The sequence below is a fragment of the Myxocyprinus asiaticus genome, chromosome 4 (genome assembly GCF_019703515.2).
Source record: "Myxocyprinus asiaticus isolate MX2 ecotype Aquarium Trade chromosome 4, UBuf_Myxa_2, whole genome shotgun sequence".
Taxonomy (NCBI): domain Eukaryota; kingdom Metazoa; phylum Chordata; class Actinopteri; order Cypriniformes; family Catostomidae; genus Myxocyprinus; species Myxocyprinus asiaticus.
This window is the reverse complement of record NC_059347.1, coordinates 52,933,934-52,953,788: the sequence shown is the minus strand read 5'-3', so window position 1 is coordinate 52,953,788 and position 19,855 is coordinate 52,933,934. Positions and strand designations below refer to the sequence as shown.

Below are 19,855 nucleotides of genomic sequence, written 5' to 3'. Positions count from 1 at the left end.
CCCTCCAAACATTGTAAGTGCCTCACTGCAACCTCGATTTTTTCTTTTGTTAAAGAAAAGAAAGGGATGAGTCGAAATTAATTTTTGTGGTAATCAACATTATGCCATGAAATGCTGTTGCTTGTACTGAACCTGGAACATTCCTTTAATTGCTGCTGTTTTTTGCTATATTTTGGCTGTTCTATAAAATATGGTGTTTTCCAGTTTTATTATTTTAGAGTATGTATAAATGTACGTACACTATATTGCCAAAAGTATTCGCTCATCTGCCTTTAGACGCATATGAACTTAAGTGACATCCCATTCTTAATCCATAGAGTTTAATATGACGTCGACCCACCCTTTGCAGCTATAACAGCTTCAACTCTTCTGGGAAGGCTTTCCACAAGGTTTAGGAGTGTGTTTATGGGAATTTTTGACCATTCTTCCAGAAGCGCATTTGTGAGGTCAGACACTGATGTTGGACGAGAAGGCCTGGCTCGCAGTCTTCGCTCTAATTTATCCCAAAGGTGCTCTATCGGGTTGAGGTCAGGACTCTGTGCAGGCCAGTCAAATTCTTCCACACCAAACTCACTCATCCATGTCTTTATGGACCTTGCTTTGTGCACTGGTGCGCAGTCATGTTGGAACAGGAAGGGGCCATCCCCAAACTGTTCCCACAAAGTTGGGAGCATGGAATTGTCCAAAATCTCTTGGTATGCTGAAGCATTCAGAGTTCCTCTCACTGGAACTAAGGAGCCAAGCCCAACTTCTGAAAAACAACCCCACACCATAATCCCCCCTCCACCAAACTTCACAGTTGGCACAATGCAGTCAGACAAGTACCGTTCTCCTGGCAACCGCCAAACCCAGACTCGTCCATCAGATTGCCAGATGGAGAAGCGTGATTCGTCACTCCAGAGAACGCGTCTCCACTGCTCTAGAGTCCAGTGGCGGCGTGCTTTACACCACTGCATCCGACGCTTTGCATTGCACTTGGTGATGTATGGCTTGGATGCAGCTGCTCGGCCATGGAAACCCATTCCTTGAAGCTCTCTATGCACTGTTCTTGAGCTAATCTGAAGGCCACATGAACTTTGGAGGTCTGTAGTGATTAACTCTGCAGAAAGTTGGCGACCTCTGCACACTATGCGCCTCAGCATCCGCTGACCCCGCTCTGTCATTTTACGTGGCCTACCACTTCGTGGCTGAGTTGCTGTCATTCCCAATCACTTCCACTTTGTTATAATACCACTGACAGTTGACTGTGGAATATTTAGTAGCGAGGAAATTTCACAACTGGACTTGTTGCACAGGTGGCATCCTATCACAGTACCACGCTGGAATTCACTGAGCTCCTGAGAGCGGCCAATTCTTTCAAAAATGTTTGTAGAAGCAGTCTGCATGCCTAGGTGCTTCATTTTATACACCTGTGGTCATGGAAGTGATTGGAACACCTGAATTCAATTATTTGGATGGGTGAGCGAATACTTTTGGCAATATAGTGTATGTGTTCAATTTAATGTGGTCACCCTAATTATGTTGGCATGACAAAGCCAACATAATTAAGAATCTACCAAGACCAAAATATCAATTGTAATGTCTCCAAGAGCTTTCAAGCTACTGTACATCCACCAAACTTGGCACAGACCTTCAGACAGTTCTGAAGGTCTGTGCTGTTTCTAACTGATCAATTACGATTTTCACAGAGCAGATGATCCAAAATCCGAAAAATCTCATAGACTTACATCTAACTATTTATCTATCCATCCATCCATCCATCCATCCATCCATCCATTTTTAAAAAATTTTATTTTTATTTTAACTTTTTAAACTTACAGACAAGGCTTTTTCAGGCCAGCATCAAAGTTTGTCTTGATCTAGTTAAATAATCTCATTTGTTATATATATTTAAACATCTTTATTCTTTAAATAGCTTCAATGTAGTTAGCTACTTTTTATTAGTAATTGTAGCGTAGCTAACTTTTTTAAAAGAGTAGCTTGACCGTAACTTAGCTATTTATAGTGTAAGTTATGAGTGGCTTGTGACTTAGAACACTACAGTTTTAAAGTAGATTCCCCAACACTGATCTGCTTAATCGTGTCGTTTGGCTGATCGACAAAAGTTTTTGCCAAGTTCCAAATTCGACAGTGTTGTCAATAAATAATTTTTTTTTTTTTTTGTCAAATATTTGTGAATGAATTTTCAGTGCATAGAGTATTTGTATACTTGAGCAATTTTTCTGTAAATTTTATTTACACATATGAAATCTGCCATCGGCCACCCTGCTCTCTTGATATTGCCATCAAAAACCCCATATTTGCTGGGCCTGAATAAATAGGAGGGCAATAACAGGACTGGACCTTTTGTTCAAGGTGTGCTCGGCGCAGTGAGACTTTCTGCTCCAGTTTCTGTTGCTCGCGCTCGTGCTGCACTTCGGTCTGAATCTTGATCTTGCTCTGGTAGGCATTGAGTAACTCCATCTCCTGCTGCAGCTGCTGCCTCAGTGCCTGGCATTCCGCCTCCTGAGCCTCATCCAGACGCAGCTACACAAACACACACATGTACGTGAGCCACAGTGCCATACTAGGAGAGAAGGTTAGCTGACACTACAGCACAATTGTAGTTAACCATCAAAAGCCCTCTTGTACTGGTACTAGTCTGGGACTGGAATTCCAAACAGCATGCCTAGTTTTTATACCAGCAGTTTAGTATGTCTGAATAGGCCTAAAGATGTCAATTACTAATCAACAAAACAATTACAGACTTTTGATTTTCCAAGGCTGTGTAACAAAATTCCCATTACATCTTCAACAAGATACGATAATCTAAAGAAAGAAAAAAACATCTTTAAGCCTGTGCATAATTTCGCCACCAAGATGCTAGGGTGTTGTGGGAAACGCAAACGCTGATACATGTTGTCTTTAGCAAATCGCCTACAATTAGTTCACATATAAATCATCATAAATGCTATGTCAGCTGGTTATCATTGGCCCCTATGATGGTTAACTACATCAGAGCAGAAACCGTTTAATCTGAATTCAGATCTACAGCTGTGTCCTTTTCTTCACTCACTGCCTGTGAAGCCATCATCTCATTGATGCTCTGTTCGTACTGCTCAGCCAGGATCGCCAGTTTACGCGTCTGCTCGTCCTTCAGGGCTTTCAGCACCATCTTGTGCTCACTTTTGGGGGTCACCTCTAGCTGATGGTGCCTAAGGGCCTTGTACTGTTTCGTTTGGACTTTACACGTATCCTGGAACTGTTTCTTTATCTGAAGCTCCATAGCCTGCGGAGAAACAGCTCAAAGTTTCATTTGCACAAATGGATGCTCCTTTCAGAATAAAAACAATATCTAATAAGTGATTTGTCTTATTGGCTTTTGAAATAAGAAAGAAATGACATAAAATCAATTAGATAAAAATGTGGCAATTGCCTATTTCAGGCGTTTTCAAACTGGGTCTGTGCAACCCTAGGGGGCCCACAAGTATTTTACAAGATTTTAACAATAATAAACAAACAATTTGCATATAGATTTGTGTAAAAGTTTCTTTTGTGCTCTTACAATGTAAATCATTCAAGATTAGCGCGTATGCGTATTATCTTTCCAAAAAATAAATAAAAATAAATAGTCTTTAGCTTGTTGACTGGTTTGTTTGGCACTATTAATATTACAAATATTGTAGTTTTGTGTAGAATAAATGAATTAAATAATTATTTTCAAGATAATATTCTAATGTTTTTTTACTTTAATTCAATGACAAAAAAAAAGTTAAACATTTAAAGCTGAAGTATGTCATTTCTGCGCCACTAGCACCACCAAATGGAATTGCAAAAATAAACATTGTTTTCAAAACAGCTTTCCAAATACGCCCCCCCACCCCGTCTGCCATTGGTTTATCATAGAGACAGTCCCGCCCCCAACTCACGCCATTGGCCGAGTCACTCATTGTGTTTGTATAGAGGGGTGGCTCAAAACAAACAAGAGTTTTCATAGTGCAACAGAGACAAAGTTCTTACAGTTTTCAAGAAAACTAACCCTTGAACATCTACTTATATTGTCTCTGCATATTAAGGTTGGATAGGAGTATTTTAGCACAGAAAAATGAACATACTTCAGCTGTATTTTTAGAAACAACATGTTGTCTTAATAATATCGAGCTTACTATTTCGCAAACAATCTATAAATAGGTCTGTACACACATGAAAATACACAGCTGCCTTTATATTTTAAAGAAAAGGTGGTCCCTTGCAAAGGGATCATCATATTTAGGGGTGGTGGGCAAGTTTGAAACCCCCAGCCCTTTACAATGGATAGTTTCATTGTTTCAACGTTTCTCAGATGAAGGTTTAAAAATGGCAGCAGTCTCAACTGACCCGCATGTTCATTATAACTACCCAGATTCTAAAAACATGCTTAATTTCAGAACCATATAAAAACAATGAGACCTACATAGATTTTGTAGGTTAAATTCAAACTAAAAATAGCTGCACAAAAAGAAACGTGCTTCCACAGTGGTGGTACCTTGAGGTTCTTGGGCTGCTGCCGTAGCTCAAGCACATGTTTCCTGTGCAGTTCTCTCTCTCTACGGTTATTGTACTCAATCTGGTTCTCCAGCTCTGTTTGGTGCTGCAGTCGGATCAGATCCATGCGTAGTTTCTGCAACGTTTTCAGCTGTCTATGCTCCAGTTCTTGGGTTGACTCATCTTGCCGGATCAACATGGCATGCTCCATTTCCTTCTGGGTCTTCTTCTTATTCAACTCCTGATAGCCAAAAAGACAATGGTTGTTACTATCAAAATAATTTAGGGATTTAAAAAAAAAAAAAAAAAAAAAAAACCCTAGACAAAGTTTGTAGAATAAGAGTATGTTGGCTTCGTCAAGCCAACATAATCAATGGAGTCTCCCCATTAATTCAATTATAAGAAAAATAACTGAACTTTTATTTTTTCTAAAGAAAATATAAATGGTGCTTGCACATGCAAAAGATGCTGCTACAAGCACCAAGGGAGTTCTGATTGGTTTTCAGTGCAAGTAAACTTTTAGTGTAAGGTGTCTGTTTAAATCCCATATAACCCATATAAGGATTTAGACCAGGTTATACTTAAGAGATTAGAAAAAAGAAATGCAGCAATGTGCAAATCAGATTTATTGAAAGGGTTATCACCCCTGAGAAAAAGTTCAGTGTTTCCATTAACCCCAAGAAGAGGTCAGTTTCATTTCAGGGGACTAGACAATCTTTATTCTGCCTTGAAACATTTAATCCCCACCTCTCGTAATTGTTCCTGCTCAAACTCATGCCGCTTGATCAAGATCTTGCGTTTGAAGGCTCTACAGTTCCTGTCATAGAAAGCCCTCTGCTGCCCCAGGAGCTGAGCTTCTTCTTCAGCCTGAGAGTGCTGGATGTTTTCCTTGTGCTTGGACAGCCTCTCCTGCTTCTCTTTCTTAGGTGTGCTGTGGTCTTCACTCATTTCCTAGATAAAGAACCATGAGCAGCATAAGATACTAATTAGCACTTAAAAAAAATAAAAAAGAGAGATACACAACCTGAGTAAACTTAAAGGGATAGTTCACCCCAAAATTAAAATTCTCATTATTTCCTTACCCTCATTCCATGCCAGATGTTTATGACTTTCTTTCTTCTGCAGAACACAAATAAAGATTTAGAAGAATATCTCAGCTCTGTAGTTTACACAATGCAAGTGAATGGTGATCAAAACTTTGAAGCTCCAAAAAGCACATAAAGGCAGCATAAACGTAATCCACATGACTCCAGTGGTTTCATCTATGTCTACTGAATCGATCTAATGGGTTTTGGTTGAGAACAGTCCAAAAAGTAAACCACCCTTTTCACTGTACATCTTGTCATTGCAGTCTCTAGGCACGATCATGTTTTCAAGCTTGATTACACTTCCTAATGCTTTACGCATGTGTAGGGCACTAGATGGCGCTAGGAAATTAAAATCACGATCACCAATGAGACTGCTGATGTCAAAATTTATAGTGATAAGGGAGTTCTATGTGGTCTGTTCTCATTCAAAACCAATTGGATAATTTCAGAAGACAAGGATTAAACTTCTGGAGTCGAATGGATTACTTTTATGCTGGATTTATTTGCTTTTTGGAGCTTCAAAGCTTTGGTCCCCATTCATTTGCATTGTGAGGACCTACAGAGCTGAAATGTTCTTCTAAAATTCTGCTTTCTGCAGAAGAAATTAATACACATCTGGGATGGCATGAGGGTGAATAAATGATGATGAGAGAATTGTCCTTTTTGGGTGAACTATTCCTTTATGTAAATAGCAATGATTTAATACAGATTTTCTCTTACTAGCCCATTTTGCTCAAATTTGTGGCCCTATAAAAGTCAATATGAAACTGTTTGTAACTCATTTTAGTTTTGTAAAGTGACACTTTTAAGAGTGAAACAGGATGAGAAAAATTTTCTCCCCTTTTTCTCCCCAATTTGGCATGCCCAATTCCCAATGCGCTCTAAGTCCTCGTGGTGGCATAGTGACTCGCCTCAATCCGGGGGGCGGAGGACGAATCTCAGTTGCCTCCGCGCATCTTATCACCTAGTGGAGGCTTCACACTATTCTCCGCGGCGTCCACGCACAACTCACCACACGCCCCACCGAGAGCAAGAACCACATTATAGCGACCACGAGGAGGTTAACCCAACGTGACTCTACACACCCTAGCAACCTGGCCAATTGGTTGCTTAAGAAGCCTGACTGGATTCGAACTTGCGACTCCAGGTGTGGTAGTCAGCATCTTTACTTGCTGATCTTCCCAGGCCCCCCCAAGTTATTGGTTTTTGACATATTGATGAAAGATTACAAAGAAAAAATTGCAGTGAATCAAAGAAAGTGTTTAAAGTAAATAGGGTCCATTTTGATTTGAACCTCTTTGATTTTCTCCTTGCAGAGCTTGTACTGTTTCTTCTGGTTATCGAGGAAGGTGGTGAGCTCTTTCTTCTGTTGGGCCATGATTTGCTGCTGGAACTTCTTCTCGTCAGCTGACAGAGTTTTCATCTGGAGAAACACAACTCAAATGAGCATCACAAAAATAATGTCTACCATTTTAAGTACCTAAACATTGAAAGCACAAACAATGATATGCAGTATATCACTGACTATTTTTTATTTTATTTTTTTCATTTTAAAACAACTCCTGAGAAAGACAAGCTAAGAAATCACACCCATTTTTTTTCTACTGGGTTCATTAACATACTAATCAACATATGAACCATGAATAATTAGCATGCATCTCCTGGCTATTTACATGTTTAACATAAAATATGGAAAAGCCTAATACAAACTGAGACAGTTTGCTGCACTTTCTTTTTCAAGTGAAGTGCATAAACTTTTAACCTATTTTTTTCTACATTTTATAGTGAATAATTAAGCAATAAGGTGCAAGAGGCCAAGCTATATTGTGAATAGTCACAGTTAAAGCCGTTTTTATGCACAACATGCAGAGAAGTGCCTGCAGCCCCTTCAATCATAACTATATGCTTTCATAAAATGGTTACTACATAATAAAAATGTTAATCATAATAACAGCCCTCAAAAATTCCTCCTTTTTATTTTCGGCAGAAGAAAGAAAGTCATATGGGTTTGGAATAACTTAAGAGTGAGTAAATGATGACTGAATTTTCATTTTTGGGTGAACTAGCCCTTTAAGAATTTACAAGCTGTGTTAAATTAATACAAATCCCTGAATATCCCTCCATTCTCTTTAGTTGGCCTCCTTGTGCTCAACACGGAGAGAACACATGAGGAGAACATTGATGTTAAAGAGGACAAAGCCTATGCAATCCAAAAGCTCCAATGGTCTGTCAACTGCAAGTTGTTTGAATGTCCTCTACTTCTATTATTAGGGTCTCAGCAGAAATAATAAGGAAAGATCACCCACTTCTTTGTCCGTTTGGATGGCGTGTTTCTTGGCCAGTTTCTCCAGCTCAATGAAGGCATTGTTGGCATGGGTTTCCAGTTCTTTCTGGAGCTTCAGCCGGTGCTCGTCCATCTCTGCCTTCAGCTTGTTCTCCAGAGCGATTAGCTGCTTCTGGTGCTGCCGTCGCATGCGTTTGTATCCCGACATCTGCTCCCGGAGCTCATTTTCCTGCTCATGTTCATGGATCTGTCGTGTTACCTAGATGAGAGGAACATGGTTAAAGAGAGTGACTAGAACTTTTGAGATTTCTGCAGCTTAATAAAATGAATAACTGCAACTGAAAAGAAAAGAAGTGAGGATTGGATGATAATGATGAAAAGGGAAAAGTTAGGCAAAAACACTAAAAATGACTACTGAATATACTTTGGCAGTGTAGCAAAGTGAATAAATGCAACAAAACCTCAATCAGACTTTACTTTGACGGATTAAGTTCTACATTTTCCTTCATGCTCTCTTCTTATCCGTCAGTAAAATATTGTGATGCTTGTTATTTTCAATGTTACATTAAAATCACAATTACTCCTGTGACAAGAACTCTTATCAAGTGCTGTGGATTTTTGACTTTTTCTTTTAATTCTGCTCTCGCAATGTGATAATGACAAGAGACACTGCAGTCTCGAGATCCGGTGCCGTGACCCGGATGGGAGTGAGGTTTAGGGGGGTAAGTGTAACGGGAGCCAGCTGGTATGTGATAGCTGTGCAGTATGTATAAAACCTCACTCCCCTGGCCTCAAGGGGCGCATTAGCGACCGACGTTAGAGGCTGTAGCCTTTATCACGCCCGCCTTCCATGCCAGAGACCCCGGTTCGAATACCGCTCAGAGCGGGTCAAGCAGCACCGGTTACACTCACATCTTCCCATTCTGTTTTCATGGGATTGATGGGAACGCATTAAAACGTAATTTTCTCTCCCTTTGTTCAAGTCAAACCCCTATTAGCATCATGTGGGATTCTCTTAAAGTAGGGTAACCCGATGCTGCCCTCACAGTAACTACACAAACACTGAAACTGAGAAAAATGGCATGATATTTTTTTTGACTGTCCTGCCAAAAGTGGATTATAAAATAGTATTGCTCTGTTTTTTTAATCTTATACTTTAACCAAACCCATTCGTCAATTAATTTTTATTTATATAGTGCTTTATCAACAACACATCATTTTAAAGCAGCTTTATATAAAATTATGCTGTAACAGAAAATTTAACAGTTTAAATGGAAAAACATGATTGAAAATCATGCCTTAAAAAGGGGTCTTTCGGCCACCAGTGAGCAAGCCAAAGGCGACAGTGACAAGGAACCCAAAACTCCATAAGATGTTAGTAAATGGAGAGAAGAAAAAAAAAACCTTGGGAGAAACCCAGCTCAGCTGGGGGAGCCAAATCCCCTCCTATTAGTCACAGGATTGATAATAGTTTGAGACTCGATTTCAGGAATTACTCAATTTGGACAAATTGTGTAATAGCAAAAATCTGTCAAAATGACAAAGCATTTTGAATTCACCGTCAGTGTTTATAAAATTTGGTAAATGACGGAAAAGTTTCGGTTAACGCAAACTCGGATCTCAACATAAATTCCTTTTGTGCGTCTTTCAGAGCAAGAGACCATTCACGGCAATAAATAAATAAACTAATCCAGAAATACCCCACTGTTCCTTTAACTTGAACCCCAAACAAACCTGGAAGAAGGGTGTGTCCAGATCAAACTGTTCGTTGAGCTTCTCGTAACTCCCACCTGAACTCCTCAAGCCAAACATGTTGGCGATGTAAACCACCCGCGAGAACATTGAGCATCGGCTGCACTACATTCCCCAAAAGTACTCGGTCAAAACCAACCCGGGAGAGAAAGAGAGACGGAAAGAGAGAGCGATGAAGATAAAGAGAGTGGGGGAACACTGCTTTCCTCTCTCCTTGCAGGTGCGCCTGGAATGAAAGAGGTTCTCAGAGAGGCCTGGCCCTGCACGCGAGCTAAGCACCATTTAGTAGGCTGGTCACATGAGACGCCTGTTGATTGGGGAAATTTCCTAATCGGCCTGAATCAGTAGCCCCACTGTAACCACAGTCACCAATCCAATCGCTTTCAGCCCAAATGCCCCTTTCAGCCACACCAAAGGGCATGTGACTGGGTTAGCACTATGCCCTGGTGACAAAAGAACAGCGGTAAGGGTTGAAAGGGATGCTTCAAAGTCAAGTAACACAAATGGGTGCTGACTTCACTGAAGTCAAATAAAATTCAAGTTCAGATCAAACATGTTGAATGTGAACTGGAGCAGATGGAGTTGAATGTTTTAAGTGGACAAAATGACGTTTAGCAGAAAAGCCAAAGAGCCAGACAGTTTTGAATAAATAGCACACTTAAAGGAATGTTCCAGGTTCAATACAAGCTGAGCTCAATCGACAGCATTTGTAGCCTAATTTTGATTACCATAGAAAATATTTTCATCTCCTCCTATTTAGCAAAACGCAAAAATCACAGTTACATTAAGGAGCGTACAATGAAAGTGAAAGGGGGTGAGTCCAAAAACCTTAAAATAGTCACTGTTTCAGAAGTATAGCCGCAGGATTTAAACATTATACATGTTAAAATGATTTTAGTGTGATACTGTACTTACTGTAACTGTGATTTTTGCTTTTTGATGAGCTGAAATAATCTTCTATGGAAATCAAGATTTTTCTACAAATGCTCTCAATTGAGCTCAATTGAACATGGAACATTCCTTTAATAAGGGAAAACTCTGTTCCAAAACCTAATGAGCTGCCTATCTAGACAGCATTTCAAGGTATCATGGCATACTGCTACGTAGGAAGGCAATACTAACATCAGATTTGATTAAATACCGAGAAGTATGATTAAAAACAGTTCTGTCTGTGTTTGAAAAAATATTTGTGTTTTGCGTAAATAGTTTGACATTTTAATGTCAAACTCTTTTTGAATGAATCGTGATTCGAGTAGTAGTAGAAGTAGTATATTCATACAAATAAATACTCTATCACATCGATTTTCTGTGCAACAATGAATTATCAACAATGATGAATTATCAGTATCCCATATGCATGTACACATACATATTATACATGCAATTTCTTACTTAAGGTGGCGCTGATATTTCAGTGATTGACTTGATTTACATTTGACATTGCTATTTGACGAAGAAACAACATCAAAGTAAACAATAGCAAGTGTAACACATGAACAGTATGATATGACTTATGTAAATTATGTACTGTAAGTTGTGCAAATATTTTGATTCAATAAGTGCCTGAGAAAATACATGTGTAATGTATGTGTAGTTTATGTGTTCTTTGTAGCTCAATATGTGATTGACAACCAGTTGCGTCTCATTCAATTTCAGTGTGAAAATTATGAATCCTGTTCTAGATTTGTCCTGATTTGTTGCATTATCTGTTTGATTTATGAACAAATAAAGCATCAAAATATATTTTATTTTATTATTTTCTAATTGTCTAAAAAATATTATGAAAATTGTACACTATCTGGGCATTCTGCAGATCCATTTCTGATAGATATACGTGCCGGGACTCTAAAGACCCAAATATGTAAGAGTTACTGGGAAAATTCCCTAGCATTTAAGGGTTAAATATAAATGTAGTCTCATATTATGACATCAATGGCCAGCTATCTTATACTAGGTTTACAACATGTAATGTAACTTTAACCTCTGTTCTTTTGCATAAGAACATTGTCAAAGATGATTTAATGGCTCATTTACTCTTTTAAATTCCTGTATATTATAGCTAACACACCCTAACTACTTTTCTACATTGCATTCGTTCGAAAGGACTTCCTTTTCCACGTTCTTTCTATATCTATCCTTCATCTCTCTCCCTTTCTCTCTACACCTCCCTCCCTCTGCTTTTCAACACAAAGAGAGTCTATTTTTCCGCACAGCCTTGCTCCTTGAGACTCATTCTACACTATTGCAAAATACGCACAACACTAAAAAGTTTTCATTCGATTCCACCAAGCAAGCAACAAAAAAATCAAGTTTGATCATCATGGTGTATCATGCCTAAAGCCCCAGATGAAGCTAAACTCCTTTGTGATCATCTGAAATGACAGATGAGTGTCTGTACTAACAGACAAATTCCACTACCCTTGTCTGCCCCAAGAGGGCGCTCACGCTCCAGCAAAACAGAGCCAAAACAGGTGACATCATCATTTAAACCAAGCATACTGCGATCGACTACAGTGCCTGCCCATACATTAACCAATTAGGGTGCAAGTGGTTGTATCACAATAGAGTTTTTATCCCCCACTTAACTGCATAAGGAATCGTATCATGAATGCTTGATACCGATCTTATGGCGTAATACAATGGGAAACGTAGTTTTTTCCCGAAACCTTACTGGATGTACAATGTCCTTTGTGTCGGATTAAAGCATATCAACTGATAGTACACCAATGACTCGTGCGAGGAGTGCAGCTGGCTATTGACTGATTCATGTTGCCTTGACAACAAACATGAGAGTGAGAGAGGAAGTAGGGCTCATTTTTTTCTCCTTAAATAAAGAGAGGGTTAAACGGGAAGAGGCGGCGGCAAAGACCACCAGGAGGGAATAAGAGAGAGAGAGAGAAACAGAGGAGAGCTTGAATGACTGCAGAGTGTATTAAAGCCAAGGAAGAAAGGAAAGAAAGAGTGAAGAGAGGGAGGGGGGCGAGCAGATGACAGAGAGAATAAGTAGGGATGATGTCATTCTTTCAGCTCACCAGTGAGGCTGATTTGATGGTGGCGAAACGCTCGCGGTTTTTATAGTTGTGAGCCTGAGCTCTGTCTGATGAGGACGGTCGCAGGTCTGACCGGTGGTCCCGATGAGGAAGGTCTTCGCGAATATACTGATGGTCCTGAGGACAACAAACACCCAAAAGCAATCAAGCAAAGTCACAACATAACATGCACTCTAGAGATGTAAATGAGATCAAAACATTTCATTGTACAGCAGGAGTTTATGATATAACGCAGTGTATTGCAGTCATTTGCCTGTGTGTTGCGCACACAACAATCACAGAAATACATTTAGGAAGCAACGCAATAGCTCTAGGCTCAGAGAAAATGCACAGGAGTTTCATGTTTCCTGTTGCTATCAGCTGAGACGTTTCAACACGAGACCATTTAATACTAATACACTCACTTATCTTAAAATATCCTTATTAAATCAACCCATGATGTTTGCACACTTATTACTGAAAAAACAAATAAAGAAAAACAAAACATCTACATATTTGTCCTCCATGTTGGTTTACTGTTTGTGTCTGTGTGACAAATTTTAGTGCATCCATCTGGGAATTACTGTAGTTAAAACTGTTTTGTTAAACATGTAAATTCAGTAAATAAAAAATCTGAATTATATATGAAAGCTCCAACTTTTCTCACTTGAATATTGTGATGTCACATAAAAGGAACAAAAATGGCAGTGGTCTTAACGGGATAGTTCACCCAAAAATTTTAATTATGTCAACATTTACTCACCCCCATGTTGTTATAAACCTGTTTGGCTTTCTTTATTTTCTGGAACACAAAGGAGATGTTACACTGATGAGCCAAAACATTATGACCACCTGCCTAATATTCTGTTGGTTCCCCATTGCCGACAAAACAGTGCCGACCCGCTGAAGCATGGACTCCTGAATGTGTCCTGTGGTATCTGGCACCAAGACATTAGTAGCAGATACTTCAAGTCCTGTAAGTTGCAAGGTGGAGCCGCCGTGGAACGGACTTGCTGGTCTGGGGGATTTGGAGGCCAGAGCAACACATTGAACTCTTCATCATATTCCGCAAAGTGTGCAGTGTGGCAGGGCACATTACCCTACTGAAATAGGCCACTGCCATCAGGGAACACCATTGCCATGAAGGGGTGTACCTGGTCTGCATCGATGTTTAGGTAGGTGGCATGTGTCAAATTGACATCCACATGAATGGCCGGACCCAGGGTTTCCCAGCAGATCATTGCCCACAGCATCAGACTCCCTCCACCGACTTATCTTCCCACAGTGCATCTTGGTGCCATCACTTTCCCAGGAAAATGTTGCACACGTACATGGCCGTCCACGTGTACAGCCGTCCACGTGATGTAAAAGAAAACGGGACTCATCGGAAAAGGCAACCTTCTTCCACTGCTCCAAGGTCCAGTTCAGACGCTCGTGTGCCCATTGTAGGCACTTTCGATAGTGGACAGGGGTCATCATGGGCAGTCTGACCGGTCTGCGTCTACGCAGCGCCATACGCAGCAGGTGCGATGCACTGTGTGTTGTGACATATTCCTCCTGTAACCATCATTAACATTTTCTGTGACTTATGCCATAGTAGACCTTCTGTCAATTCAGACCAGATGGGATAGCCTTTGCTGCCCTCACACATCGATGAGCCTTGGGTGCCCAATGCCCTGTCGCCGGTTTGTGGTTTGTCCCTCCTCGGACCACTGTCGGTAGGTACTCACCACTGCTGACGGGGAGCACCCCACAAGCCTTGCCATTTCAGAGATGCTCTGACCCAGTCGTCTGGCCATAACAATTTGGCCTTTGTCAAAGTCACTCAGGTCTTCACTCCTGCATTCAACACATTGACTACAAGAACTGATTGTTCGCTTACCATCTAATCTACTCAGACCTTTACATGCGGCCTTGCTAGGAGATGAACAACATTATTCGCTTCACCTGTGAGTGGTCATAATGTTTTGGCTCATCAGTGTAGTCAGTATGTTAGTCTCGGTCACAATTCATTGCTTCTTTTCTCCATACAATATAAGTGAATGGTGACTGAATAGCCGCGTTGCCACTGTCGGGTCAAATAAGGGGGTGCTAGTGTGTGCCAGGGCCAGGCTTCATCATGCCTCCTCGGGGCTCTGGGCCAACGTTCAAGCGGCTTTGGCCCACCGAATACCCTTGGGCCAAAGAAAGCCAACTGGGGATTGAGGCGGGGTCAAAGGCGGAGTTTAGCGAGATACTCATGCTGCGTTCCATTCAAATCGGATGTGGGATATTCCTACCTGATATCTCTGATCTCTGAAAATAAATGCATTACATTGCCAGATGCTCGGAAGATGACGTTTAAACAAACAAATCTGCAATGCTCCCGTTTGTTTAACAGGGGTTTGACTGTCTCCAAAGATGTCTCCAAGCAACCCAATGGGTAAACAATGCTGCTACGCAAGCATTTGTGCTACATAGATATCTATACGTAGATGCCTCATTAGCAGCTGTTCCTATGGGCTGCGATATGTTGGCATGTCCGCCATATTGGAAAGGTCAAAAGCCGTCCGTCAACACATGAAAGTAAATTGACAGATACAGTTTGGAGTCTTTTCAAGCCAACTTTCAGATTATCTGGCAGTTACAGTTGGTGAGTTGTCAACGTTAACTTATCTTGCTAACTAGCTAACGTTTACTTACAATAAAAACGTTATATTCTAGACAAATAGATAATGTGTGTATTTGGTTTGGCTTGTGAAATGGGTGGGGTGTGTGATGTTTGCACCAGGGTGGCTTTTAGGGAAACGCTGCGGGGCTTTTGACCCGATGGTAGGAATGCAGATTGATTTTGGTCTCACGGCTTGAGGTCCGAGGCTATTGGCCCCGGCTGACCGGTTGACAGCCCTGGCTCGCACTGGCCCGATGGTGGAAAAGCGGCTATTGATCTCTTAATCTTTTGTGTTCCACAGAAGAAAGTCATAAGTGTGAGTAAATGATGGCAGAATTTTAGACAGAATAGCTCAAATGAAAGAGAGACATGAAATAATTACCAGAAATCTACTCAAAAGCATTTGTTCCATTTTTGTTTGTCAACATCGACGGAAGTATGGCAAGCACGTGTTACATGGAACAAACATTTCAACAAAAGAAAAAGATGGCAATACACTGCCAGATTGATGGCACAAAGTGTGTATGTGTGTGTCTCGGACCTTTTTGTGGTGCGTGGAAGACTCGAGGGTGCTATCATAGTCGTGGTGCAGCTCGGAGCAGGAGTCATCTGGCACCTCCTGCAGGCTGTTGACACTGCTGCTCTGACTGCCGGTGCTCACCGAGGTGCTGGGGATGGAGTGATTACTGCCTAAACTGTTCACCTTACAGCCTGCCTGATCTCCATCCTGCTTGAGTGGCAGAAGACAACACACACAGACACAGATGCTGGTCACCATCCACTCTGAAACCAATATTGATTCCATTCTCTGTTATACAGAGGGCATTTTACACATCTCATTGCATGCATTCGTGCAAGGCCTGTAACAATAGTAATTTGTTAGAGGGAAATATGTTCATATCTTAAATGAAAGCCCTTTGGCCTTCAATATAGTAGCATATAGTTATATATGCACCTTTGATGTAGTTTGGTATAAAATATAGTATATTCAATACATTTATATATACAGGTGCATCTCAATAAATTAGAATGTCATGGAAAAGTTCATTTATTTCAGTAATTCAACTCAAATTGTGAAACTCGTGTATTAAATAAATTCAATGCACACAGACTGAAGTAGTTTAAGTCTTTGGTTCCTTTAATTGTGATGATTTTGGCTCACATTTAACAAAAACCCACCAATTCACTATCTCAAAAAATTAGAATATGGTGACATGCCAATCAGCTAATCAACTCAAAACACCTGCAAAGTTTTCCTGAGCCTTAAAAATGGTCTCTCAGTTTGGTTCACTAGGCTACACAATCATGGGGAAGACTGCTGATCTGACAGATCAATAATTGACACCCTTCACAAGGAGGGTAAGCCACAAACATTCATTGCCAAAGAAGCTGGCTGTTCACAGAGTGCTGTATCCAAGCATGTTAACAGAAAGTTGAGTGGAAGGAAAAAGTGTGGAAGAAAAAGATGCACAACCAACCGAGAGAACCGCAGCCTTATGATTGTCAAGCAAAATCGATTCAAGAATTTTGGTGAACTTCACAAGGAATGGACTGAGGCTGGGGTCAAGGCATCAAGAGCCACCACACACAGACATGTCAAGGAATTTGGCTACAGTTGTCGTATTCCTCTTGTTAAGTCACTCCTGAACCACAGACAACGTCAGAGGCGTCTTACCTGGGCTAAGGAGAAGAAGAACTGGACTGTTGCCCAGTGGTCCAAAGTCCTCTTTTCAGATGAGAGCAAGTTTTGTATTTAATTTGGAAACCAAGGTCCTAGAATCTGGAGGAAGGGTGGAGAAGCTCATAGCCCAAGTTGCTTGAAGTCCAGTGTTAAGTTTCCACAGTCTGTGATGATTTGGGGTGCAATGTCATCTACTGGTGTTGGTCTATTGTGTTTTTTGAAAACCAAAGTCACTACACCCGTTTACCAAGAAATTTTGGAGCACTTCATGCTTCCTTCTGCTGACCAGCTTTTTAAAGATGCTGATTTCATTTTCCAGCAGGATTTGGCACCTGCCCACACTGCCAAAAGCACCAAAAGTTGGTTAAATGACCATGGTGTTGGTGTGCTTGACTGGCCAGCAAACTCACCAGACCTGAACCCCATAGAGAATCTATGGGGTATTGTCAAGAGGAAAATGAGAAACAAGAGACCAAAAAATGCAGATGAGCTGAAGGCCACTGTCAAAGAAACCTGGGCTTCCATACCACCTCAGCAGTGCCACAAACTGATCACCTCCATGCCACGCCGAATTGAGGCAGTAATTAAAGCAAAAGGAGCCCCTACCAAGTATTGAGTACATATACAATAAATGAACATACTTTCCAGAAGGCCAACAATTCACTAAAAATGTTTTTTTTATTGGTCTTATGATGTATTCTAATTTTTTGAGATAGTGAATTGGTGGGTTTTTGTTAAATGTGAGCCAAAATCATCACAATTAAAAGAACCAAAGACTTAAACTACTTCAATCTGTGTGCATTGAATTTATTTAATACACGAGTTTCACAATTTGAGTTGAATTACTGAAATAAATGAACTTTTCCATGACATTCTAATTTATTGAGATGCACCTGTAGTTCAGTATAGTTCATATTTAAAATATGTATATATCTGTGTGTATATATGTAGTTCAGTTTAGTAAATTATATATAGTTCAGCATACCTTCAATATAGTTCAGTATAGTTGATATTTTAAATATATATATATATATATATATATACATATATACACATACATACATACATACATACATACATACAGACATACACACATACACACATACACACAGTATATTCTACTGTCTATAGCATACTGTCAGTATACAATGCAGTACAGCATGTGGTTTAGTATAGAATATGGTTCACTATACCTTCCGTGTAGTTCAGTATAGTATTTATCAGGGATTTAAAATTAAATTCATTTTAGGTTGTCCCGAGCAGAAACTATTATTTCGGTTTTCGGCATTCCGTTGCCTCCTTTCCAAGAGGTAACCAGTTAAAACAATAAAAAAGAATGGTTAATAATGTTCTAAAATTGTATATATATATATATATATATATATATATATATATATATATATATATATATATATATATATATATATAAATATAGCATACAGTCAGTGTTAAGTACATAGTTCATTATTCCTTCTGTGTAGTTTTGTTCAGTTGTTTATATAGTTTAGTATAGTACAAATATTTAAACAAGAGAAAAAGAAGCTAACGTGTCTGTGTGTATGCACAACTGTGGTAGGATACAGCCCACATATACAGTACCACACATTATGATTACGATTAAAGGAAAGCGTGAAGTCAAAATGTGAATGACTAACACTGATGGGGGCCCTTCGTTTCCTGCACTCACCTCCTCCTCTTCCTGAGACTCCCCCATTGGACCGTTGTGTTTCTCTTGGTAAAGGATCTTTTTCATTTTGCGGTACTGAAGGTTGTCCAGCTCTCTGACCGCATCCTTCGTCCTCTGGATCAGATCGATAAGGACACGTACAGGACGCTCTCTCCTTACAAACTCATGCTGGAGATGGACAAGGGGGACAGAGAGAGAATTAGCAAAATGACAAACAGATTTTTAGCATTTTTAAAACACATCAACAAACTCAATAAGGACTTATTGGAATGGTCCAATAAGGACCATTTTTCTAATGGCCGGTAGCGATATCCCAACTGCGAGGTGGCTGATGGCCAACATAATATGGATATTTAACATGAAACTTCATAGACAGAAAATGATATGTACAAAAAATTGGTTAAATTAACACTTTTCTTTCACACCATTTTACGTAAATTTCACTTTAACATGAAACTGGAAAATGTACATTATTCATTGACAAAGCGATCTGTAGATTACAGGATTGTTACACAAGCAAAATTTCATGTTAAATCATACCAGTGGGTGTAGCTTTTGGTAGATCATCTCAAATTGGCCAAATACCAGACGATTAATCAGCCTGGACAATATATCAGTCTAACACTAGTGCTTAAAACAAATAAAATCAGCAAAAAGTGATCATCAAATGTACAAACATGGCTTCTGTGAGCAAACATTCTTACTGATCAAACTTTACTCTCAGACTCTGGAGTTGTATTAAATTTATGAGGAGTGTAATGTGTTTTTTTCTGTGTGTGTGTGTGTGTGTGTGTGTGTGTGTGTGTTTGACTTACAGAATGAACAGCCTATGTTTCATACAAACAAATATTTTAGGAGAACTTTGTGGGTTAAACATGATGCAATTCAATAGCCAGGACCATGAAATAAACTCATTACTCTGAATTACGTCATTTCATGCTTTGTACTGTGCTCACTAGAGGGTGCTCATGTGTAATGTGGCCACTAGTGGACATATGGCATATGGAGGAGGGTTTCTGGTTGACTAAATGAGGACTTGATCTCACCCCCTCAGTGAATATCTAAAGAGAACTGGCTTGAAGTACATACGCCTGCATGTGTGAATGTTAACTCTTTGCTTGGATTTGTTAACCATTAATAAACGCTATTGGTGATTTGACATGTCAATTGCTCTAGAGCAT

The 19,855-nt window shown here is 39.9% G+C and overlaps 1 protein-coding gene across 5 annotated transcripts in view; it reads right to left on the bottom strand.

The window, feature by feature from the left end:
* Positions 1 to 19,855, bottom strand: part of LOC127440229 (serine/threonine-protein kinase TAO3-like) — a 101,073-nt gene that overhangs the window by 2,866 nt on the left and 78,352 nt on the right. For 4 of the 5 annotated variants that reach the window (XM_051696721.1, XM_051696720.1, XM_051696719.1 and 1 more), the window contains 9 exons: positions 18,675 to 18,842; positions 15,848 to 16,036; positions 12,660 to 12,794; positions 7,898 to 8,134; positions 6,886 to 7,014; positions 5,251 to 5,454; positions 4,505 to 4,744; positions 3,056 to 3,268; positions 2,344 to 2,526 (listed from right to left, as the gene is read on the bottom strand). In XM_051696721.1, coding sequence (XP_051552681.1) covers positions 2,344 to 2,526; positions 3,056 to 3,268; positions 4,505 to 4,744; positions 5,251 to 5,454; positions 6,886 to 7,014; positions 7,898 to 8,134; positions 12,660 to 12,794; positions 15,848 to 16,036; positions 18,675 to 18,842 — 1,698 coding nt within the window. The remainder of the gene's footprint in view (positions 1 to 2,343; positions 2,527 to 3,055; positions 3,269 to 4,504; positions 4,745 to 5,250; positions 5,455 to 6,885; positions 7,015 to 7,897; positions 8,135 to 12,659; positions 12,795 to 15,847; positions 16,037 to 18,674; positions 18,843 to 19,855) is intronic. The other variant, XM_051696722.1, reaches the window with a different exon arrangement.